This window comes from Gopherus flavomarginatus, chromosome 12 (assembly GCF_025201925.1).
Source record: "Gopherus flavomarginatus isolate rGopFla2 chromosome 12, rGopFla2.mat.asm, whole genome shotgun sequence".
NCBI lineage: Eukaryota > Metazoa > Chordata > Testudines > Testudinidae > Gopherus > Gopherus flavomarginatus.
This window is the reverse complement of record NC_066628.1, coordinates 52482867-52506191: the sequence shown is the minus strand read 5'-3', so window position 1 is coordinate 52506191 and position 23325 is coordinate 52482867. Positions and strand designations below refer to the sequence as shown.

General features: G+C 45.9%; 2 protein-coding genes across 2 annotated transcripts in view; one reads left to right on the top strand and one right to left on the bottom strand.

Moving 5' to 3' along the window:
- Positions 1–29: 29 nt before the first annotated feature.
- On the top strand, positions 30–8218 carry CENPX (centromere protein X). Its single transcript, XM_050920086.1, has 5 exons — positions 30–131; positions 2089–2140; positions 6549–6602; positions 7159–7247; positions 7454–8218. Exons 1-5 carry the CDS (start codon positions 45–47, stop codon positions 7466–7468), a joined length of 297 nt encoding a protein of 98 aa, XP_050776043.1. The 5' UTR covers positions 30–44; the 3' UTR covers positions 7469–8218.
- A 3819-nt stretch (positions 8219–12037) lies between these two features.
- ASPSCR1 (ASPSCR1 tether for SLC2A4, UBX domain containing) overlaps positions 12038–23325 on the bottom strand; it is a 93317-nt gene continuing 82029 nt past the window's right edge. The window contains exons 15-18 of the mRNA XM_050920092.1: positions 14873–14924; positions 13682–13751; positions 13117–13304; positions 12038–12508 (exon numbers count right to left, since the gene is read on the bottom strand). Of these exons, the coding sequence (XP_050776049.1) occupies positions 12486–12508; positions 13117–13304; positions 13682–13751; positions 14873–14924 (333 nt within the window). The 3' untranslated portion in view covers positions 12038–12485. The remainder of the gene's footprint in view (positions 12509–13116; positions 13305–13681; positions 13752–14872; positions 14925–23325) is intronic.

The window sequence follows — 23325 nt, the reverse complement described above, 5'->3', positions numbered from 1 at the left end:
TCACTTCCGGGAGCGGGTTACTCTACGGGACTACAGTTCCCAGAATGCCGAGCGCCATTGTAGGCCCGCCCCTTCCACAGCGTCGCTGCAGGATGGAGAAGCGGGAAGAGGGCGCGAGCGGCTTCAGGAAGGTGCGGGGGGCGGAGGCCGTCGCAGGGCTGTACGAGGTGCCCCGCGCTAACCACCAGCCCGGCCCGGAGCGCGGCGCCGCTGCCGCCCGCCTCTCTGTGGCGCAGCGGGCCCGCGCTCCGTGAGCTGGCGCGCGCTTCCCGCGCTGTGCGGCAGGGGGCGGCCGCCCCGTCCCGCCTCGCCTCGCCTCGCCTCAAGGCGCGGGCCGGTCGTGGCGCCGCCCTGGGATGCTCCGTCTCCTGGCCCCCGGGCACCCTGGCCTGGCCCGGCCCTGCCTGGGCACGAGCGTCCGCGCTCCCTGCGCCGCTGCCAGCGGACCCCCAGCGCCCGGTGCTTCCCCCAGGCCTCCCGCTCACGGCAGCGGCCATCACTCCAAACGCCTCCCGCCTCCCCCGTGCATGGCCTCGCCTGCCAGCCCTCAGACCCCGGCCCGGCCTGTAACCAGCTCAGCGCTTCTGCGGTGCCCCCACGCCTGTTAGCCAGAAGCTTCCCGCGCTCAGCCACTTGTCGCTCCAGACCCACCTGCCTTCGCCAGTTACCATCCCATTTCCCCTTTAACAAAACCGTAGGGGGCTGGGAGACCTGACTTCTCTCGCTTCACCCTGTCTCCCCCATCGTTGCCTCACAGAAGAGCAGTTTTTAGTCTCACTTGTGGTCAGTGGGCTGCTTTCCCCCACCTCCTTCAACTCACTAACTTTGGTGCTAGCAGCAATGATGCTCTATTGGCCGGTCAAGGCTGCTAGGTTGTGGCATGCGTGGCAGGCTACCACCAGGCTCTTGAGCTCTAGGTGTGGCTTCTTGTGCTGCACGTGTAGTGTTGTTTTGACCTACCCACTGACTTTTCACTGATCATGATAGTCCTCTCTCCTTGCAGCTTCTTCCTTCTTGCTGCCTTTGATCAGCTCATTTCTGAGTTCAGTGTTGTTTAATGTGTCTGGAGATGATATGCAAATCTCTTTCCCCGGCTCTGCCCCCTAATTTGTTTCTCTCTGCCTCAACCTCATCAAATTCTTGCTCCCCTTTAACTTTCTGTGCCAAAAACTGGTTATCAGATAGGATTCCCTGCAACCAGAGTTATTGCCTAAGATTTGGTGTCTGGTGGGTGTGTTCAGTCCTGGCCTGATCTCCAAAAGCAGGGATAGTTAGAGGGAGATGGATAGCTACAGCCTAGCCCTAAACTTAGACTTTACAACAACTTTTAGGATTTATCTTAAACCTAACTGAAAAGGTTGCATTGGAGTTTCTAAATCCTCTGCAGTAGGTGCAAACTAACTGCGGTAGCACTGAGAATCAGACATTGACTTAACTGACTCACTGTGAAGAATAATGCAGAACTATTTCCATGCAAGCAGCTTAAGGGGCAGATAAAGGGGGAAAGTGTTTAGGGTTTTATCAAGATGAAACCTTTTAGATAGAAACTATAGCTTCATGTCATTGGAAGTTGAGAATGGCAGCTTTCAGAGACATGAAGCATTCATGCTGATGTAAGTCTTTCTATTCCTAACAGGTGGCAAGATGTAAACACTTGAGGGGATGTGTATGTGTAAGCAAATGTTTCCAACCACTGATTCTCATGCACTGATCAGAAAAGGAAAGTCCTCTCCAAAAACATCCAGTGTGGGAATAAAGGATTTAAATATCTATTTATTTGTATTGTGGTAGCACCTAGCAGCCCAGACAAGGCCTGGGTCCTATCTGCTTGGTACTGTACAGATGCTTAGTGAGAGACAATCCCTGCCCCAAAGAGCTTGCAGCCTAAGTAGTAGCCAAGACAAAGGGGTGGGAAGGAAAGCACAGAGAGAGAGAAGTGCTGCCTCAGAAATGGCTGGGGGATTTTCTCCAACTGTGGGGCAGGGGAGGACAGGACTGTTTATACAGTTTTTGGTCAGGAAAGGCAGGAAAAGGAGTTTCATTTGCTTCTCACTCACCAGTTCTATATCATGTTCCCTTTTCATGCAGGAGACTGTTAACAAAATACTTCATCTCCATTTCAAAGATGACAAAACTCGAGGTAAGTGCTTCTCCTGTACACTCTCTGTAGAGAGCTAGATTCCTTTTGCAAATTACCTAGTTGCCTATAGTACATAGTGTAGCTGTAGCTGTGTTGGTCCCAGGGTATTAGAGGCACAAGGTGGGTGAGGTAATATATTTTATTGGAGCATCTTCTGTTGGTGAGAGAGACAAGGTTTCAAGCCACAAAGAGCTCTTCTGAAATTCAGGAAAACCAGAGGTGACCAGGAAGCCACCCTGGCTCTGTGTTGGTTCTCGGTTTAAATGGGCAAACACTTGTTCCCTGGATGTACATGCTGTCTAAGGCAGAGGTTCTCAAACTGTGGTCCAAGGATAGTTCCTTCTATGGTGCACACCTGAGCGGCATCACATGAGAGAATGAAGGGCTGCCCACCTAATCAGTGGAGCTGCACTAATTAGGGGCTTGGACCCTGGAGAAGATGCACATGTAAAGTGAGGTGGTGGCCTTGGGGGGAATAGGAGGTGGGGGGACAGTGGGGTGAGAAGAGGGGGTAGGAAGAATTTGGGATGTGCAAGATGGATGGGATGTGGCGCTGGAGAAAGGCAACTTTCTCCAGCTTCAGGGCTGCATCTGCCGAAGAGAGACACCCCCCTCCTTCCCAGCCCCAGCTTGGGGGCTGCCGCGTTGGGGGAGAGACACCCCCGCTTCCCAGCCCAGCTTGGTAACTGCCACAGCGGGGGAGAGATGACTGATATTAAAATATGAGTTGCATGCTTTTATTTGTAGAACAAAAACATGTTAATTTTTTGTATATAACACTTATCCAAAGTGCTTTACAGTAGTTAGCTAATGGTACAAACAACATTTGGAAAGATCATTAAGTGGTCCGCCGAGACCTCAGCAATTTTCAGGTGGTCCATGGAAAAAAAAAATTTTGAGAAACGCTTGTCGAAGGCACTAATCTGGCCCCCTTTGCCATAGAATCTGAGAATCTTTAATGTATTTATCCTCCAGGTAGGGAAGTGCTGTTAACCCCCCTCTCCCCTCCGTTATGCAGATAAGGAATTGAGACCTAGAGAGACTAAGGGCTTGTCTACATGGGAACACTTTAAGAAAATTAAGACTGACTAATGAAAGGTGTGAATTTAAAGTGGATTAGTTAAACTGGATTAAAGCCATAGAATCATAGGCTTAGAAGGGACATCAAGAGATCATCTAGTCCAGTCCCCTGAACTCACAGCAGGACTAATGTATTATCTAGACCATCCCTGACAGGTGTTTGTCTAACCTGCTCTTAAAAATCTCCAATGGTAGAAATTCCACATCCTGCCTGGACAGTTTATTCCAATGCCTCAGGTTAGCCACCCCTGCTCTAGGATGTTTTTAATCAGGCCCTTGTGACTTGAAGGCATCTAAGTTGCCTAAGTAATTTGTAACTTGTTCTTCCCTATTTTAGCCTTTGATTCTACCTTATTTTCACTGACATTCACTATGTTAGACATCCAATCGCTACTAACCTTTTTGATGAAAATAAAAAGTCATTTAACATTTCTGCCATTTCCACATTCTCTGTTACTGTTTTTCTCCCCTCATTGAGTAACAGGCCTATCCTGTCCTTGATCTTCCTCTTGCTTCCAGTGTACTTATAGAATGTTTTCTTGTTATCCTTTGTCTCTAGCTACAGTAGAACCTCAGACTTACAAACCCCTTTGAATTGGAGACTGACCATAACTCTGAACAAAAGGTTATGGTGGTTCTTTCAAAACTTTAGAACAGAACATTGACTTAATACAACTTTGAAACTTTACTATGCAGAAGAAACATGCTGCTTTTAGCCATCTTAATTTAAATGAAACAAGCAGATAAATAGTTTCCTTACCTTGTCAAATCTTTTTTTTAAAGTTTGCCTTATTTTTAGTAGTTTACAGTTAACACAGTACTGTACTGGCTTTTTTTTTTTTTTTTCTCTGCTGCTGCCTGATTGCATACTTCCAGTTCCAATTGAGGTGTGTGGTTGACTGGTCAGTTTGTAACTCTGGTGTTTGTAGCTTTGAGGTTCTACTGTAGTTTAATCTTGTTTTTTGCCTTGGCCTTTCTAATTTTGTCCCTACGTGCTTGTGTTGTTTGTTTATATTCATCCTATGTAATTTGACCTAGTTTCCACTTTTCGTTGGTCTCTTGAGTTTCAGATCATTGAAGATCTGGTTACGTCAGGGTGGTCTCTTACCATACTCTTTTCTACACAGTGGGATAGTTTGCTTTTGTGCCCTTAATAACATCTCTTCGAAAACTGCCAACTCTCTTGAACTGTTTTTCCCCTTAGATTTGCTTCCCATGAGATCTTACCTACTAACTCCCTGACTTTGCTAAAGTCTGCCTTCCTGAAATCCATTATCTTTATTGAGCTTTATTGAGCTGTTTTCCATTCCTTACAATCATGAAGTCTACCATTTCATGATCACTTTCACCTATGCTGCATTGCATTTTCAAATTCTTAGCCAGTTCTTCCCTAGTCGTCAAAATTAACAGCCTCTCCCCTCGTGGCTTTCCTCCACCTTATGAACTAACAGATTGTCTCCAATACATTCCAAGAACTTGTTGGATAATCTGTACCCTGCTGAGTTATTTTCCCAATAGATGTCTGGGTAGCTGAAGTCCTGTGTGCTGGATGTTTGTTTGTTTAAAAAAAGCCTCATTCACCTCTTCTTCCTGGTTAGGTGGGTAGTAGACCCTTACGATGACTTCACCTTTCTTTTTCACCCCCTTAATCCTTACCCAGAGACTTTCAACAAGTCTGTCTCCTATTTCCATCTTAACCTTGGTTCAATGTGTACATTTTTAACATATAAGGCAATATCTCCTCCCCTTTTTTCCCTACCTGTTCTTCCTGAGCAAGCTGTACCCTTCTATACCCATACTGTATTCCATATTGTCCCACCACTGTGATGCCAACTATGTCATAGTTCTGTTTATTAACTAGCATTTCAGTTTTTTCTTGCTTATTCCCCATACTTGTCGCATTAGTATACAGATATCTAAGATACTGATTTGATTTCCTCCCTGTGTTCTTGTGTGTCTCCCTTATCCCGGTTAAGACAGCCCATGCTCCCCCCAGATTCTGACCTCTCTCTCAGGTCTCCATGTTTTGGACTTACCTGTGGGCTTTTGTCAACTGCCCCCATCAAACCTAGTTTAAAGCCCTCCTCACAAGGTTAGCCAGTCCATATTCCAAAGATGCTTTTTCCCCCCTCCTCATTAGATGGACCCCTTTCTCTGCTTAGTAGTCCTTCCCAGAACAGCATCCAGTGGTCAAGGAAGTCGGAGCCCTCCTGGCGACACCATCTTTGCAACCAGGCATTCATTTCTACGATGGATCTCTCTGCCTAGGCCCTTAACCCTGACCGGAAGGATTAAAGAGAACACCACCTGCGCTTCCAACTCCTTTACCCTTACTCCCAGAGCCCTATAGTCACTTCTGATCTGCTGAGGGTCATACCTTGCAGTATCATTAGTGCCTGCATGGGGTAGAAGACCAGATGATCCTTATCGCTCAATAATGTCTGATACGGGCCCCTGGCAGGCAGCATGCCTCCCAGGATGTCATGTCAGGCCAACAGATCGGTGCCTCTTTCCCCCTCACCAATCACTACACGACATTTCTTCCTGGGAGCGGTGGCTGAGATCCTCCTAGCCTTGGTGGTACATGGCTTCTCCTCTTTCACATTGGGGTTGATTCTTCATGGCTTGTTGGCAGAACAGCATAACAGTGCATCACTATGGTGAGTGGGCTGGGAATAGGGGTAGAGCAGTGTCTGCTTCCAGAAGTAACTAGCAGCCAGTGTGGTCCCTGTGGCAGCACCATAACCTCCCTCCTTGGTGGCATGACAGCAGTCCTCTCTAGCTGGATAGTTTCCTCAGTCTTTGACGTCTCTGTATGAATACTCTCAATGAATTCCTCATGGGCACGGATGCTTCTCAGCCTAGCCATCTCCTCCTGTAGCTCTCCTACCTGCTTCCTGAAAGATTCCACCAGCAGATACTTTTCACACTAGATAGTCCCCCCAGCCTGGCTTTCTGAGAGTGGGAAATGCAAGCCATAGTGTCTGCAAACCTGCACCATATGTGGATGCTCTGTCAGAATTAAAGTGGGTTAGTTTAATTTACTCGGGGTTTGCCCCGGGGCAGATGGGAAGTTTGTGGTGGAGCAGAGACTTAGATTCATAGATTCTAGGGTCAGAAGGGACCAATGTGATCATCTAGTCCGACCCCCGGCACAAAGCAGGCCACAGAACCCTACCCATCCAGTTCTATAACAAACCCCTAACCTGTGCCTGAGTTATTGAAGTCTTCAACCCAAGCCTTAAGTTCTACGATAATGCCCTAAGCTTGTGCCCATCCTTCCTCCTCCTGTTGCATGTCTTCTGATAACACTTTCCTTTGCCTCTAGTCAGCAGTGATGCTTTGCTGCTAATGGCAGAAATGCTGAATGTGTTTGTTCGAGGTAAGTGCTTAGGAGCTGCCCTTTTATTCTCAGTACTTTTGGTCATAGATTTGGGTCAATTAGAAAAGTTGTGGCAGTTCTGGCAAGGCACTTTGCTTGTGATTTGATGGAGCTTTTCTAAAACTTCCCTCCAGGAAAGGCAATCTTCCATAGAGCTGCTCTTCCTTGGGGTAGTCCGATTAGCAAATCCAGGCTGCTGTGGCAGGACAGTGTAAGGAAACAAGCCTGTTCTGTCAAGTGCAGGTGCCTCATTGCTAGGCAATTGTACCCACTCTGCCTGTGGAATGGCCTTTCTACCTTTTTAGATGCCACTCCCTGTTGCAACAGCATAAGCCAGTGTGAGTGAAGAGGACCAGCTCTCTCCTCAGCTGTGGTTGTATAATGCCACGAAAGATTCCATTTTACACAAGACTAAAAACAAGAGGGGTCTTGAGAAATTGCTCCCCTTTTACCTTGTGGTGCTGTGGCTGCACCCCAAAATCCAGCCCTATTAGCTTAGGACTTCCTTTTCCACACCTACTTGTGATGTTTGTCTTGTCTTGCATGTGTGGTGCAGAAGCTGCAGCACGCAGCACACGGCAGGCTCAGGCTGAAGACTTGGACAGGGTGGATATTGAACACGTGGAGAAAGTGCTGCCACAGCTGGTATGTAAAGTGTAGTTCAGCTTCCCCTGCTAACAGGATAAGGATATGGGCAGAGCCATCTTAATCCCCTTCCTTCAGGGGGATGTTTGACTAGTTAGTAACATCCGTACAGGGCTGCTGGGGACCCCACAGATGTGTCAATGACTAGTTTGGAACGGCCTCTTACTGTTATGAGAACTAAAGCAGCTGATGGTCTCTCCTTACAGCTTCTGGATTTTTAGAGGCCTGATCAAGCAGAATGGGATGCATCAGCTACTAAGAGGAGAAAGTCCTGATCTGGGAGTTAATCTGATACTGAATGTCTGGACTGGCCGCCTGTTTAGCTACCGGGATGGGCAGTGTTGTTGCTTCACTATGCCCTTGACATCTTGCTACAGTAGCAGCTGCTTCCTCACCCCTATCAGCTGAGCAGAGCAAGCCCTCAGCAACCACAAAGAGGAAGAGGCGATTCTAAAAAAGGATGTTGCACGTTTTGATTGTTGTAGACCAAATTACTATAGCAGGGCATCTTGCCCTCAAAAACTGGGTCCCATCCTGCTCCTGCAGTAGTAGTTTGCAGTTTACAGCCCAGAATGAATAGCATGGCCAAAGCACTGCTACTTTCTCTACCAGTGAAAGAAACGGGTGCCACTCTGTGGAGTGTGTGTGGCTGGAAACCTTCCTCTAGCTGTGGGCTCTCATCACCTCAGCAGGCTGCTATGGCAGGGGTTTAAAGTCGAATTCCATGGCTGTCTGAGTAGTCTAAACAGGCACTCAGCTGAAGGTCTATGCCAAAAGCAGGTACCTGATCTTTATTTTATAAATAAACAGTGCCTCTTCCCCAATACTTTCCAGCATTCCTCCAGGGCAGTGACATCAAAGAGTGCTTAGAACCTTTTAACTGTTTGATATTCTTCTCAGAAGCAGCTTCTCTCTGCTATAAATTTGTTCTCACAAAGAAACATCAATAAATCAAAAATAAGTCTCCCTGGCTTAGACTTTTCACCGCAATTAATCATCGAAAGTCAAGTTGCTTCAAAGACTTGCTCAGCTTCCCCCACCCTCTTCTCTAAATCTTCACAGGCAAAAAGGAAAACTCTTAAAAAGGGACAGAATAACAAACAGCATGTGTGAGAATCCCACATCATGGGACAGCGTGTCCCCTTTGCCAGCAGGGGAGAGGGAAGCTATGAAATAAGAAACCTTACACATGTAGGCAGGACCTACACTGCTGAACCTGGCTTTGTTGGGAAATATGAGGCCTGCTGCTGCAGAAGCAGCTGACACCAACATGTCTGAGAACTAGCTTTCCAGTTGCTTATTGTCTTTTGTGGGGTCCATTGTGAAAAGTGGTAGAGATTTCCCAACTGCCCCTGGTGGCAGGCAAGGAGTGGATGGGCCACTAGCACTGCTTTCCCTCATTCAGGTTATGATCACTGGTGATATGATGGGGGGAGGCTTTTGTTGCCTCCTTTGTATGTTGATCAAGGTCTGCAGATCAGTTTTACAGACACCAGGCAGGCTAAGGCTTTATGAAAAGATTACTAGTAGAGGTCAGGTCAAATGATGCTTATCTAAATCATCATATGCTAAGTAATTCATGTATGACTCTGCAACTGAGTACTGGGAACAAAGACTCCTCATTATGATTGCCCTGCTGGAAAGCCTGCAGTTGTCAGTGTGTAAGATTGTCTCAGGGCCTAGCTGTTTTTTCCAGAAAGCACTTATTTTTCTCCTTCCATGGAAACAGCATGTTAAAGATCCAGAACATGCCGTGCTGTGATGTCACTTCCATGAGCCATCAAGAAACTAGACAGCTGTTCTGTAAGTCTACTTCCTTGTGTGAAACAGGCTAAGGATAACTGCAGAAGTGGAGGTGTGTAACTGGTAAGGCCAATCTTTAATGGTGGCTGCCAGCATTAACCAACCACTCGATGAACAGAGGATTAGTTTGACTGGTAACTGTTGAAGGGGGCAGCCTCTTACCATCCCACTGACCTTGCACAGGGGGCAGAGTCTGTTAGACAGACAAGCTTGGGCACAGAATTGGCTGAATGAGGTAATGTGCATAATTAGCAGTATGAAGGCTGACTCCTATGGCTCAGAAGACAAATGCCACTTGCTTACCTGATTGCTTCCCAGTGGCATAGCCCATTAGTCATAATGTAATTGGATTATCTTGATTTTAAAATGATCAGAAAGTTTGCTCTAGGAATCCAATTAAACCGAACACTGCTCCTGTGGCTGTTGCTTACCTGAGGTTAAACAGAAATTGTGCCAAGACATTAATGTCCCTAGACTTGGTAATGCAGCAGTTAAACTTCCTTGCTGAAGCGCACACAGCAGCCCCAGCTTAGGCTAGCAGCTGTAGCCTCTCATCCTAGTCAGTTATTACCCCAAATGCTCCCCAAGACCAGCTCGTTGCTGGTAGAAGGGACAGTGGAGAAACCTTTAAGATTTCAGTAGGAAGTTACAGGACACTCTTACAGAGCAAATGCCCTGTCAAAGCACTTTCTAACTAGCAGTAAGGTGTGTCTCAGGGAAGTGCTGCCACTTGCAAGTCCAACAGTAGCATTTGATCATGGCTGTAGTCTCTAGCAGAGATAAAGGAGGATCAGTGAAATCAAAAGGGATAAGTGGTGATGGGAGCTCCTATCAGCCAAGCTTCTATTATCCATTCTACGCCTGGATGGGTCAAACAACATTGGCTCATAAATGCTACCCATGCAGAAATAGCATGAGTTAGCTCCCTGGCCCCAAATGGGCTGAGGGACAGAGCTGCTTCAAATGACACTAATCTCGCAGTACACCCAGCATATTGATTAAGATGGACTATTCCACAAGATGTGAAAGAGCAACCCCCCAGCCATCAGCACAGAACCAGAGGAAACAGTAATGCAGAAGCAGCTCTAGAATAGGGCACAGTTGGAAGGAAACTCATCAAGCACCTGGCCAGAAAGGATGGATTCTGTTATTAAACTCTTCCATCCCAGGGTTAATCCCAAAGTAACAATCTCAGAATTTAGTTAGTTAAATCCTTTTCATCTCAGTGGAATCTTGCTAGTTTGTCTCCCTTGTGCAACTCCTCCTGTGCTTGGGTGTTTTCTATATGAGAACATTTGACTATTTTGCTGCTCTAAATAGTAATTCCCCAGTGCCAGAGGCTGCAGCGCACACATCCTGTCTATTCACGTTTGGGTATCACATAAGAAATCAATCTTCTCTCCCTTACAGGCTGCTCCCTCAGTTTTGAGTTTCCTTTTTCCTCTTCTACCTTTCTTTCATTGCTCCCCCTCCCTCTGATGTTCATCAAAGCATTTAGGAGCATGTGGAAGTAATTAGACCTGAAGGGAAATGTTGGCCAGTCTGGGAGACAATGACAAGTGCCAGGAACTCTGGGTGCCCCTTTCAGCCACTTTGAAGTTCATTCAGATGGTACAAAACTCAGTTTTGCTTTGTTGAAGGGAAAAAAAAATAGGGAGCAGGTTCCTGTGAACTGATAAAGAAACAGAACAGTGGGGAAGAAATACATTATCAAAGAGCCCGACAAAAAGCCTCCTATGGCCACTCTGCTTTATTACATCTACAAATTGTGGAGACACACACACAGTTCAAGGAAAAAACTCTGTACAGGGAAAACATGGTGAGAATTATTACCATAACACAGTAACTCTGTCCAACTGGAATTACAGGACTACGAAAAAAAACTTCAAATAAAATACAGCAGCCTGGATATTGTGGCACTACAGACCTCATCTCTATAACAGGCACATTTCTAAACCTTAACTTGCATCCCTACCCTGCATATGCATGAGGCAGAGCATCACTCCTTACAGTACTCACACTGCAAACACACACCACTTCCATTGCAGGCAATATCAAAGCCAAAGAAATCAGCAGATGGAGAGTCAAATGAAGAGACCTTTCACTGGAGTTTTGCTCTTATTAGAGGAGTAATTAACATAATTAATTATGTGTAATGGAAATAAAACAGCTCAGTCCAGAGGCATATTCCATGGGCATGTGGAAAACAGACAAGTACAATGAACCAGGAAGTTCTCAACAAAAGCCACTCAGTAAATTGTGAGTTATCTAAACAGCCCCTGCAGGACAACCAGCAGCAGTAGCCATTGTCACACCAAAGGGACCAGCTAAGCTCAAGGCAACACTTTACAGCTGTAGGTGAAACTGTGCAGCTGATTTCAGCACTAAGGTCTTGTTTCAGGTAGCAGAGCAGCCACACTGCTACAGATAACCTCTGAAGACAGAAATCAGAGAGAAGGCTTGAGTGTCAAACACCTATAGAAGGAAAGTCAGCAGTCAAGGGATGGCTAGGAAGAATTCTCTCTACCTGCTCCTTTCAGATTACATGCATGTAGGACACCTTGAATTTCTCCTTCTGATCCTGCTTTTATTGCCAGGCAGACAGTGTTACAACACATGGGACTTCGTCTGCTCCCAACAGGATAGAATTAGCAACATGAAATAGCTATTCTATTTTATTTTTCTAAGAAATAAATCATGTTGTTCAGGTCTCTCCAGGACCACCAATGGTTTATTACAAACTTTGTGGCAATTTATTTGGAAAGAAGTGCAATTGATTCCGCTGCTTCTCAGTCCAGCCAAGTAATCTTGCAGGCTCAGCACCTGGGATGTTTCATCTCTTCCCAGCTGCAAAAAGAAAACATAAGGAGGGGCTTATAGCACTTATCAGAATCCTGTTAGAGAGAAAGGATGAGGGCTGCTTCTCCAAACCGTGCCAGGGTCACAGGGGCCTGTCCTACATACTCACCCAATAATGTGACCTAGCTGAGGCCCTGAACACACTGGGCTCCACTCTCCAACTGTACCCAAATGGTATATTTATAGCACTTTAGCCTCAGAGCTTGGTAAGAACTGAATAGTGGAGCCTACAACAGTGTGACTTCCAGGGCAGATATGGCGACCCCCGTCCATTGCCAGAGACACTGCTATTCACTCCTACTTGGCTGCTCACAGCCCTCTCAACACTGCCGATCTCGGGCAGGCAGGACAGGTGGTTAACATCTTCACTTCTTGCACTACAGACTTTAACCAAATATTCCCTACAGGGAAAAGAGAGGTTCTTTACCTAGTAGGGGAATGCATCATGCATATTGCTTCTGCGGACTCCCATGTACCCTGCATCAACGTCCATGAGCCATTCTAAAGGACTTCAGCCATATGGGAGCAAATGGACTAAACCACAGATTTTATATTTCCAGAGAGTTACTTGATGCCCTACTTTAAGCTTGCTGGAACACCTGCCAGAATCAAATGGTAAAATTTTCATTTCAAAAGCTATAATCAGATCTCAGCCAGAGATTTTAGCTCTGCTTTGGGGTTTTTTGGAAGGACAGGAGTGGAGGGGGTTGGCTACAGATATGTTAGATGGTCTTTCTGAACACTGATGACCCATTGTGTGTGCACATAATTCAAGAACCTCTCTTCCAGTTCACTTCATTTCCCAGATCTAACCTAGCTTTTTGAGACAGAGTTTGATACTGTGGATTTTTGATAGAAATTCGGTTGCAATCTTAATTACAGAGCGATTGCCAACACTCCATAGCAATAAGCACTAACAATGAAGTATTAATGACAGAATTTTAGCAAGACTGCACAATCAAGGCAAAGAGGATGGTTCTGAGAGAGATGGTGCCAGCACACAGAAACAACCCAAATAGCTTTTATAGAGGTCTAGGGCCTTTCCTTATCACAACTGGGACATCAGATCCAGATCATACCCATCAGCAATTAAACTGAATAGTTCTGAGATCACAAGTCATGGCAGTTGACTCCTGCAGTGAGGCTCTGCAGAGGCAGCTTCCACAGAGCAGGGAGCAAAAGCTCTCCCTCTGATCCCAGATGATACCTGGCAGCTTCAGCCACTTTGGTACTTTTTCAGGGGGCCTTCTCACTGGCTGTGAAGCTTCCGCAGCTCTTGCTGGTTCTGGGTTCTCAGCAGTTCTTTTCCCATCTGTCTCCTCTGGCCCAACTGGGGGTGGAACAGCTGTTTCTGAAGCTGGTGGAGCAGAAGGGACTAGTGATTTGGACAAGCTTCTGAGAAGAGAAACAAGAAAGCAGAATGAAAGCAAGATTTTCACACTGGTCTCGACATACCCAGCACACAATCCCAGCCCAGTGATTCATCAGGCCCAGGCCTTGAAATGTTAATCTTCACTCCAGAAGCAAAGGCTTTAGGGCACATACCAGTCTGTAAGCAGAAGACTCCAGCTCCTGCCAGATTTAGCAACAGACATGCCTCCCCATTTGAGCAGAGTTCACCAAGCTGCAAAGTTGTAAATAAGCCTGAGAGCAGCGGAGGTTTTTCTGGTGCCTGTAGGTTCTGCCCCTCTCCACCAGGAGAGGTGTTGATTCCATCCTTCCCTTCTGACAAATGCCCACTCACATTAAGTAGCTTTGCTCACAGTCCCTACCTAGCTACTAGCAAGTCAGCTGTGGAAGGAGACACTGCAGACTCCAGCAGTTCTGGTCTCAAGTAACAATCTGTAAAACAAACCCAAGCACATACATTTAAGATAGTAACATCAGCCAACCTGCAGACACTTACTGCAGCACCTCAGAACCACGTAGTTCCAGCTAATCTCCCTTTGTGTGCTTCAGTGAGTTTCTGCCTTTTCCCAATACAATAGCCAACACTGTTAGCTACTAGGTGGTAGTGATCCTCTCAAGCCATGCTGATTCCCACCTAACTTCTATGTTCTGAATACTGTTTGCCATTTCTAATCCATCCCTCTAAACTTGTGGTTTTCAGGCACTTGATCTCTGCATCTCAGAGGTTATGTTCTCTCCCTTTACACCTCTGAGAGACAGACACTAATATTAACAGCACCACAAATATGTCAGAGAATCAGACTGTCCATCTCCACAGGAAGCCACAACAGGTTGGTCCCTTCAGTGCAATTTCTTGTTCTTTGTCTTGTTTAATTTTAAAGCAATGGGATTTCCACGCTTCCCTTCAGAGACCACCACTCCATGTTTGTCTACTGTGCCTACTCTATAGCCTAATAGATCTCATAAGAAATGCTTCCTGATTTACATCTACAATTATGTTAGTTAACTTGCATTAACTGGCAATCCACTTAAGTTGAAATAGAACCAAGCTAGTCTAGATGAGGCCTTAGTGATTCACAGTAGAGGCAGAAGCAATACAAGATTCACATAAACCTCATCCCTTCTCCTACCAATGCCCCTCAACCCTGAGCTGGAAGTACCACCTCTGGGAAGTTCTTCCTCTGGGATATAGGAGTCCCTCTGCTGAGACTGCTAACAAAAAGAGTTAATTAGTGCTAATTGTGGGGAATTGTCTGCTAGGGTTAGGGTTAGAGCTACCACACCCCAGATCACTTCACCCAGCCAAGGAGATTAATGATTTACCCTCATTCCAACCTTAGACTGAACACAAACCAGTGCTGCCCATGCAAGGCTCCATATTCCACCCCCAAATACCTGAGCCATCTAACCCTCCTGTCCTTCATTCCAGTGTCTCCACTCCTAGCTTTGTTTGGGATCTCTTGTTGGAACTATTCTGAAGCCACTGACACAATTCATCTGGCTAACACACAGCAGCTGTGGAGCCAGCTGAAGAAGAGATGGCAGTAACTGACCTCTGTGCTCCTCAGATCCAAAGTGAATGACAGATGCTGGGAAGAGGTTAGCCTGAAACAAAGAAAAAAGGGATGGCTGAGAAGGGGACAGGGCAAGCTGCAGGGTTTTCACAGGCAGCCAGCCTTGGACATTATATATACCTCTCTAAGGGAAGCCCAATCTCTTCCCCAACCCAGGGCAAAGGCACTGCAGCCATGAAAACAAGGGCATTTGGTCATCAGCCGTCTCCACCCCCAAAGCCCCTTAAAATAAATGCAACTGTATGAGTTGAGGAGGGCTGAAACTGAACATGACAGCAGCTTGGACACTTCTTTGCCAGTTATGTCCTGGCAGCATCTTCTGGAGCCCAGTTTAAAATAAAAGCAAATGCAAGCAGGATGGGCAAGCCAATTTTCAGTGTACTGAGTACCATCTACACAGATATATTTGAGGAACCTACATGGTGTTCAGTGACAGCCCCTGGAATCTGCTACTCTATGTGATTTTCAGCTTCATTTAGAAGAGTTCCTGACTCCCTGTGGGAAGCAGTCTCCCCAGGTGCCATGCTCCACCCCATGTTTATACTGTCCAGTTGGCATATGCAAAATAGACACCTTGGGGGCAAGCCTGCATCATACCTCACTTTTTCTCTCCCAGTCTGCATTACCAGGGTCACCTGTTCTTCCTTCCCCTCCTTGAGAACACTAGAACATCTCTGGTGTCACTGTTGCTAACAGCTGCCCCTTTCCTCTCCTGCAGGGTGCCTGAAATTTTCTTCAGTTCCCTAGTTTGGACAGACCATACTGGCGCTGCCTGCCTGAAGAGGCTGGGGATCAATGTTCCATTAATGCAAGTCAAAGAATTTGTTTTACAGTCTGCCACAGAGACCAGCAACTAAGAAACTGAGGAAATAGCAGTGCTGATTTGAGCTAGTCAGTGTGGGGGCTCGTCGCCACCACAGTGCACCACAATCCTAACCCTTCAAATCTCCCTGCTGTTCTAGTCCTGCTCCACAAGCCAGGCCTACAGTCCTCCACCCTGCTGTTCTAGGTTTGCATCTCACTTGGAGAAGCTGCCTATCATACTAGAGAATGCTTAGCCCTTAGTGAATTTTACCTACAGAGTGCTGTACAAACTTTCGCATTTTTTTTTTGCCTTTTTTTTTTTTTTTTTTTTTTTAACAAGTTGGGGTGATGTGGAAATAATGCACCAGGTCAAGTTGTAGGGAGCAAGTGATTATAGTACTGTCCTATTAGCCACAGACAGACAAGGAGCAATGTTTTCAGTTCACAGATATTAAGGCAAGAAGGGACCTTTGGCTCATCTAGTCTGACATGCTGTATATCACAGGCCAGAGAATTTCACCCAGTTACCCCTGTAGCAAACCAAATAACCTGACTAAAATGTATCTTCCAGAAAGGCATCCAGTCTTCACTTGAAGACTGCAAGAGAGGAAGAATCCATCACTTCCCTTGATAGTTTGTTCCAGTAGTTAATCATTCGCTGTTAAAAATAAGATGGTTACTCACCTTTGTAACTGTTGTTCTTCGAGATGTGTTGCTCATATCCATTCCAGTTAGGTGTGCGCGCCGTGCGTACACATTCATCGGAAAATTTTTTACCCTAGCAACTCCAGTGGGCCGGCAGGTCGCCCCCTAGAGTGCCGCTGCCATGGCGCTCGATATATACTCCTGCCGGCCTACCCGCTCCTCAGTTCCTTCTTGCCGGCTACTCCGACAGTGGGGAAGGAGGGCGGGTGTGGAATGGATATGAGCAACACATCTCGAAGAACAACAGTTACAAAGGTGAGTAACCGTCTTTTCTTCTTCGAGTGATTGCTCATATCCATTCCAGTTAGGTGAATCCCAAGCCTTACCTAGGCGGTGGGGTCGGAGTGAGAAGTCGCGACATGGAGCACTGCAGAGCCGAAGGCCGCGTCATCTTTGCACTGCTGGACCAGGGCGTAATGGGAAGCGAAGGTGTGGACGGAGGACCAGGTCGCCGCCCTACAGATCTCCTGGATGGGCATGCAGGCGAGGAAAGCCATCGATGATGCTTGTGCCCTGGTGGAGTGCGCAGTCACATGGCCCATAGGGGTGTGAGCCAAGTCATAACAGGTCCTGATACAGGACGTTACCCACGAGGATTTCCTCTGTGAGGAAATGGGAAGCCCTTTGATTCGGTCCGCTACTGCCACGAAGAGCTGGGGGGATTTGCGGAACGGTTTGGTCCTCTCCACATAAAACGCGAGTGCCCGATGGACATCAAGCGAGTGGAGTTGTTGCTCCCTGCGGGACGAATGGGGCTTTGGGAAAAAGACGGGGAGAAAGATCTCCTGGTTGACGTGAAAGGCTGAGACCACCTTGGGGAGAAAGGCAGGGTGCGGCCTCAGCTGCATCTTGTCTTTATGGAAAACCGTATACGGGGGATCTACTGTGAGGGCCCGGAGTTCTGACACTCGTCTGGCTGAGGTGATGGCCACCAGGAAAGCAGTCTTCCAGGAGAGATAGAGCAGAGAGCAAGTCACTAATGGCTCAAATGGAGGGCCCATGAGCCGAGTCAGACCCAGGTTAAGATCCCAGGTAGGGGCAGGGGGTCGAACCTGGGGGTAGAGGTGTTCTAGTCCTTTCAGGAATCTACTCACCGTAGGGTGAGAGAAAACCGAACGGCCATCTCCTCCCGGATGAAAGGTGGAGACAGCCGCCAGGTGAACCCGAAGGGACGATATCACCAGGCCCTGCTGCTTGAGGGACCAGATGTAATCGAGAATACTGGCGACAGAAACTCCATAGGGAGGGAACCCCTCTCCGTGCACCAACAGGAGAAACGCTTCCACTTGGCCGAGTATGTCGCTCTAGTGGAAGGTTTCCTGCTGCCCAGTAGTACCTGACGTACAGGGGTAGAGCACCGTAGTTCCGACCTGGTCAGCTACTCAGGAGCCACGCCGTGAGTTGTAGAGACTGGAGGTCCAGGTGACGGAGCCTGCCGTGGTCCTGGGTGATCAGGTCCAGGTAAAGGGGCAGGGGGACTGGGTCGGCCAGAGACAGGTCCAGCAACATCGGATACCAAAGCTGCCTGGGCCACGCTGGCGTTATCATAATCAAGCGGGCCCTGTCCCTGCGCACCTTCAGAAGGACCTTGTGGACCAGCGGGAACGGAGGGAACGCATAGAGCAGGTGAGTCGTCCACGGGATAAGGAAGGGATCCACTACCGACCCTGGTTCCCGGCCTTGAAAAGAGCAGAACATCTGGCATTTCCTGTTTCAGCCATCGTTCTACCTTTCTTTGGTACATGAAGGAGCTCTTTAGCACCTGGTTATTTTCTCCTGGAGATGGTATTTTTATACTAACCAAGTCACCTTTCAGTCTTCTTTTTGATAAACTAAAGAGATTGAACTCTGCAAGTCTCTCCTTGTAAGACATTTTCTCCAGCCCTCAAATTATTTGTGGCTCTTTTTTGTATTCTCTCCAGAGTTTCTGTGCCCTTTTAAAAAGTGGACCGTCTCAGGAATGCCATATGTAGAGATAAAATCACTTCTCACTCCCGCTCACTACTCCACAGTTTATACATCCAAGCCTGCATTAGCCCTTTTTGTCACAGCATCACGTTGGGAGTTCATGTTCAGTTTTTAGTTCACTATGACTCCTAAACCTTTTCTGTAGGCATGCTCTGCATTCTTTATTCCTAGGATGTCTGACCTTGCATGTAGCTGTATTACAATACATTTTGCTTGAATGGGCCCAGCTTACAAAGTGATCCAGATACATTTGTATGACTGGCCTGTCATTTAGCATTCTGCCAATTTTTGTGTCATCCACAAATTTTAATCAGCAGTGATTTTATAATTATTTTCAGATAGTCAGTGAAAATGTTGAATAGCATTGGGCAGAGAACTGATCCCTGCAGAACCCCACTAGACCCCCCCCATTCAATGAGCTACTTTTTGATATGTCAGGTAGCCAGTTCTTAATCCATTTAACATGTGCTTTATTGATACTGTATGTTGCTAATTTTTTAACAGGACTGTTGTGCGGTAGTATGTCAAATGCCTAAGTATACTACATCTATGTAGTTACCTTTACCAACCCATCTGTGATCTCATCATATAATGAAATATCTTTGTGTAAAGAGCCAGATGGAAGGACGCTACTGCAATTTGAAGTCTGGCCACAGGAATGGAGAGATGAGGTAGTCAGAATCTACCTTACTGAGAATGGCCCAGAGATCTGAGGCTGAATCCCCTCTGCCTTCTCTCTTGCCTCCTCCCATCCCTTACATCTCAAGTCATTTCTGCTGCAGTGTAAAGACATTTAGTTGAATCCCCTGGAGCTCACAAGACAGGAGACCCTAGAGGGCTCCAGAGAATGAAACCTCAACTCAGCCAGCCAGAAATGCCATAAAGGGTGAACAACTACCACAACTTAACTAACCAACGCCCAAGCCAACATCCATCCTCAGGCAAAAGACCCTCTGCAGAAGAGAGAAGTGGAAACATTGTCTGGTGATTACAGCACAAGACTGAGCCATGGGTTCTAGCCCTAGCTGTGACTCACAGCTATTTGTACCTCAGTTTCCCCATCTTTAAAGTGGAAATTATTGTAACACCATCCAAGGAGCAGAGACAGTTATTAGTGTGTATAAAGCTCTTTGCGATCCTCAGCTGTAAGGTGCTAGAGATCAAGGATTAGTATAACGGCCAGACGGGGTCAGACCAAAGGTTCATCTAGCCCAGTATCCTGTCTTCTGATAGTGGCCAATGCCAGATGCTTCAGAGGGAATGAACAGAACAGGGCACTTATCGAGTGATCCATCCTCTATTGTTCAGTCCCAGCTTCTGGCAGTCAAATGTCTTGGGACACGCACAGCATAGGGTTGCGTCCCTGATCATCTTGGCTAATAGCCATTGATAGACCTATCCTCCATGAATACATAATTCTTTAATCCAGTTATACTTCTGACCTTCACAGCATCCCCTGGCAATGAGTTCCACAGGCTAACTGTGTGTTGTGTGAAGAATTTCCTTTTGTTTTAAACCTGCCACCTATTAATTTCATTGAGTGACCCCTGGTTTGTGTGTATTGTGAAGGGAAAACACTTCCCTATTCACTTTCTCTGCACCATACAGAATTTCATTAATTACTGACCTGTTAATAATTTACTCATCGCCTCTTCATTTATTTAAAAAAAAAAAAAAAAAAAACCTGTATCCCCTGCAAAGTATACATTCAGATAATGTCTTCAACTTTGTCTTCCTCCTCCCCTCCCTTCCACTGTCTTTAAATGACATGACACAAGTTGAGCATTATACAGCAAACTCTTTGGGGCAAGAATTATATTTACTGTATGTTCAATTACCTGGTCAAATGTCACAGTAGGACAAACTGTAGAGAAGCAATTTCTCTACATCTCAAAGTAAAGCTGCTTGGAACAGCTAGTTCTAAAGCACACAAGAAGAAAAGCTATTCTCAACTTAGGCCTAGGCCTAAGTAACATGCAGCATCTGGTTCAATTAGTAACAGAGGGTGAGGCTCTCACTAACAGTGACCATGATATAATTACATTCAACATGGGGGGGGGAGGGGAGAGATAAGGTACCAAAAACTAAAACAATGACACAATTTCAGAAAGGAAGATCTCTATAAAATCATAGCATTGATCAAAAAGGCCCTAAACGTAAAAGCAAAGGAAGTAAAAATCATTAAATTTGGCATGGATGTCACTTAAGAAAAAAACGGAGTCTCAGAAGGCATACATGCCACTGAACAAAAAGGGAAGCAGGAAGGCAAGACAATCAGTCAGTCTCGTAAATAGTAAGAGGTTATTCAAGCCAAACAGTGATCCTTCAGAATTTGGAAAGCTAATCTTTAGTGAAGCCAATAACAGGGATGTGTGAGAAGTAAATTTGAAGGACTAGACTTGAATTAGACGAGCAAACAGCTAAAGGAACAAAAATAAGCATCAAGAAATCACATGAAGTATATCAGAAGCAGGAAACTTCCAAAAGAATAATGGGTCTGGTGGATCACCAAGGATTAGAGAGAGCAATTAAGAAAAATAAAGACATTGGCTGAGAAGAAAAATTATTTATTTGCGTCAGTCTTCACCACAAAGGATATTGAGGAAGTACTTATCCTACCCCTGATTTTTTCTGGTAATATACATGAAGTGCTCTCAAAGTTGAGATGGCAGAAGAATAGGTGCTGGAGAACACAAATTAAAAAGCAATGAATCACCAGGCACAGGTGGTCCATCCAGAAGTTCTTGAGGAAGTTTTCAAGTTCAAAAATATTAACTGGTCCATTAAATATAGCTACTATTGCAATATTGTACCTCTTTTTAAAAAAGGCTCTGGGGTTATCTGGGGAATTACAGACCAGTGGAGACTTACCTCTGTTTCTGGCAAATTGGTCAAAATGCTCATTACAAATAGAAACATAAAACACCTGGAAGATCACATGATATGGTCTAACAAGCATGGGTTCTTCAAAAGAAAATCCTGTTTTACTAATCCGTTAGAATTCTTTGCTGTGAATGAAGGAGAACTGATTGACATAATTTAGTCAAACTTTCAAAAGACCTTTGACAAAGTCCATCATAAAAGGCCAATAAAGAAACCAAGTTGTTGCAGAGTGAGAGGCAAGGTATCGTCATGGATCAAAACTGGCTAAAATGGGAAACAGAGTAGGATTAAATGGTCAGTTTCCATCATGGCAAAAGGTGAACAGCAGGAGCCTGAAGGGTCTGTACTAGGACTGTAGTGTTTAAATATTTAGTATGATCTGGAAAGAGAAGTGAGCAGGGTAGATTATCCCACATCTACCTCCTGTGGGATTTCTTGAACCTTCCTTTGAAGCCTCAAATGCTGGCCATTATCAGAGATGAGATGTAGGTTAGATGGACAAGGGGTCTAATCCAGTGTGGAAATTCCTGTATTCCTATGCATGTACAGCACGGAGTACAAAAGGCCCTCGCTCCTGACTGGCACATCTGAATGCTACTTAGTATAAATATTAAATAAAATTATTAACTTCTGGGAAAATGAAACTGCATCACCTATTTTCCTGTCCACAAACTTGAAATGAGAATGTAACCTTACAGCTCTCTGGACTGGGAGACATGAGCACACAGTGATGGTACTGGTGCCAGCATGTAAAATCCAGGTAAGAGAGAGACCCATCCACTAAGTCTGAGCTCCCTCCTAGCGGCTAGGAATTTGTACATCCTCAAATTGACATTTTAGCAGCAGGAAACATTATTTATTAGACCTTTTAACATTTCCTTTGCCAATCAGCAAGACCGAAGCTTGCCTGCTCCAGTCACAAAGGCAGCTCTCCGTAAATGTTGTAATTGAAAAGGAGTACCAGACCTGGTTAAGAAACCCCAGAGAAAACTCTTGTGAGAGCTTTGATGTCTCCGCTGCATTCGTCTGAAGGGATCCCACTATTTGGAAGGGGTGGCTTAGAAAGGAGTCCCCCGTCCGGCCCCTCCTCACACACAAGCCCCTTTACACACAACATCCTTTTCATGGCAGCTGTGACTTGGAAAATGAGGTTTTTGTAGCGTGTTAGTGTTGGAATTTTTTAATAACCTCCCCTCTCTTTTTTTCCCCTCCCGCCCAATTATCGTGGTGAATAATTAACATTCTGAAGGAGATAACTAAGCACAACATCTCCGAGCTCAAAGCCCTTTTAGTTCAAAGCCCTGCCCTTTTCTCTTCGTTTCCCGTTGCCACCACTACAACTTCCTTGTCATTCAAGCTCTGGGCACACACATCAAAGCAGCATGTGGGAATGGCCCCAAGGGGTCAGAGAAAATTCATGGCAGGGCCTGTGAGTGAAGCACAAAGAGAGAGGGAGAAATAGACAGACACACTCAACCACACAAACACACAGAGTCAGAGCACGCCCCAGTAGGAACCACTACCCTATTTACTCACAAGCTGATAAATAACCCCAGCTCTAGATTTCAGGCTCCACCTCTGCAACCACTTCCCACCACTGGCAAAACATCAGTCCAAACCCTTTTTATTGGAAGAGAAAAAGGAACTCGATAGCAGTTCACACGTGCAAAAAAATGTAGCCTCCTCCCCATGGGTTATTTTACCCCACACATCTTTTTCCTTCCTATGGCTCAACCATTACAGATTTCCCTCCCAATTCTTAGCCCTAATATATCCCTTTCCCTTCAATCTAGGAACAATATTAGGTCACTGATGTAACCCTTTACGTCGCGTCCTACACAGTTCTCAGATATCAGACCAATTTAATTTGAACCCTCAAGGTTGAGTATGATTCTTGGGTTAGAAGAAGGCATCTCACTAGCACACGAACACTGCAGTCAGCCACAAGCAGGGCACATTCCATTGGCAGGGACCATGCTCTTTCAGTTGTGTAATAGTCTTTAAGTCAGGCTCAGATTTAACCACAGGAAAAATCAAGGTACTTTGACACTGGCCATAGAATGTTTTAGCAT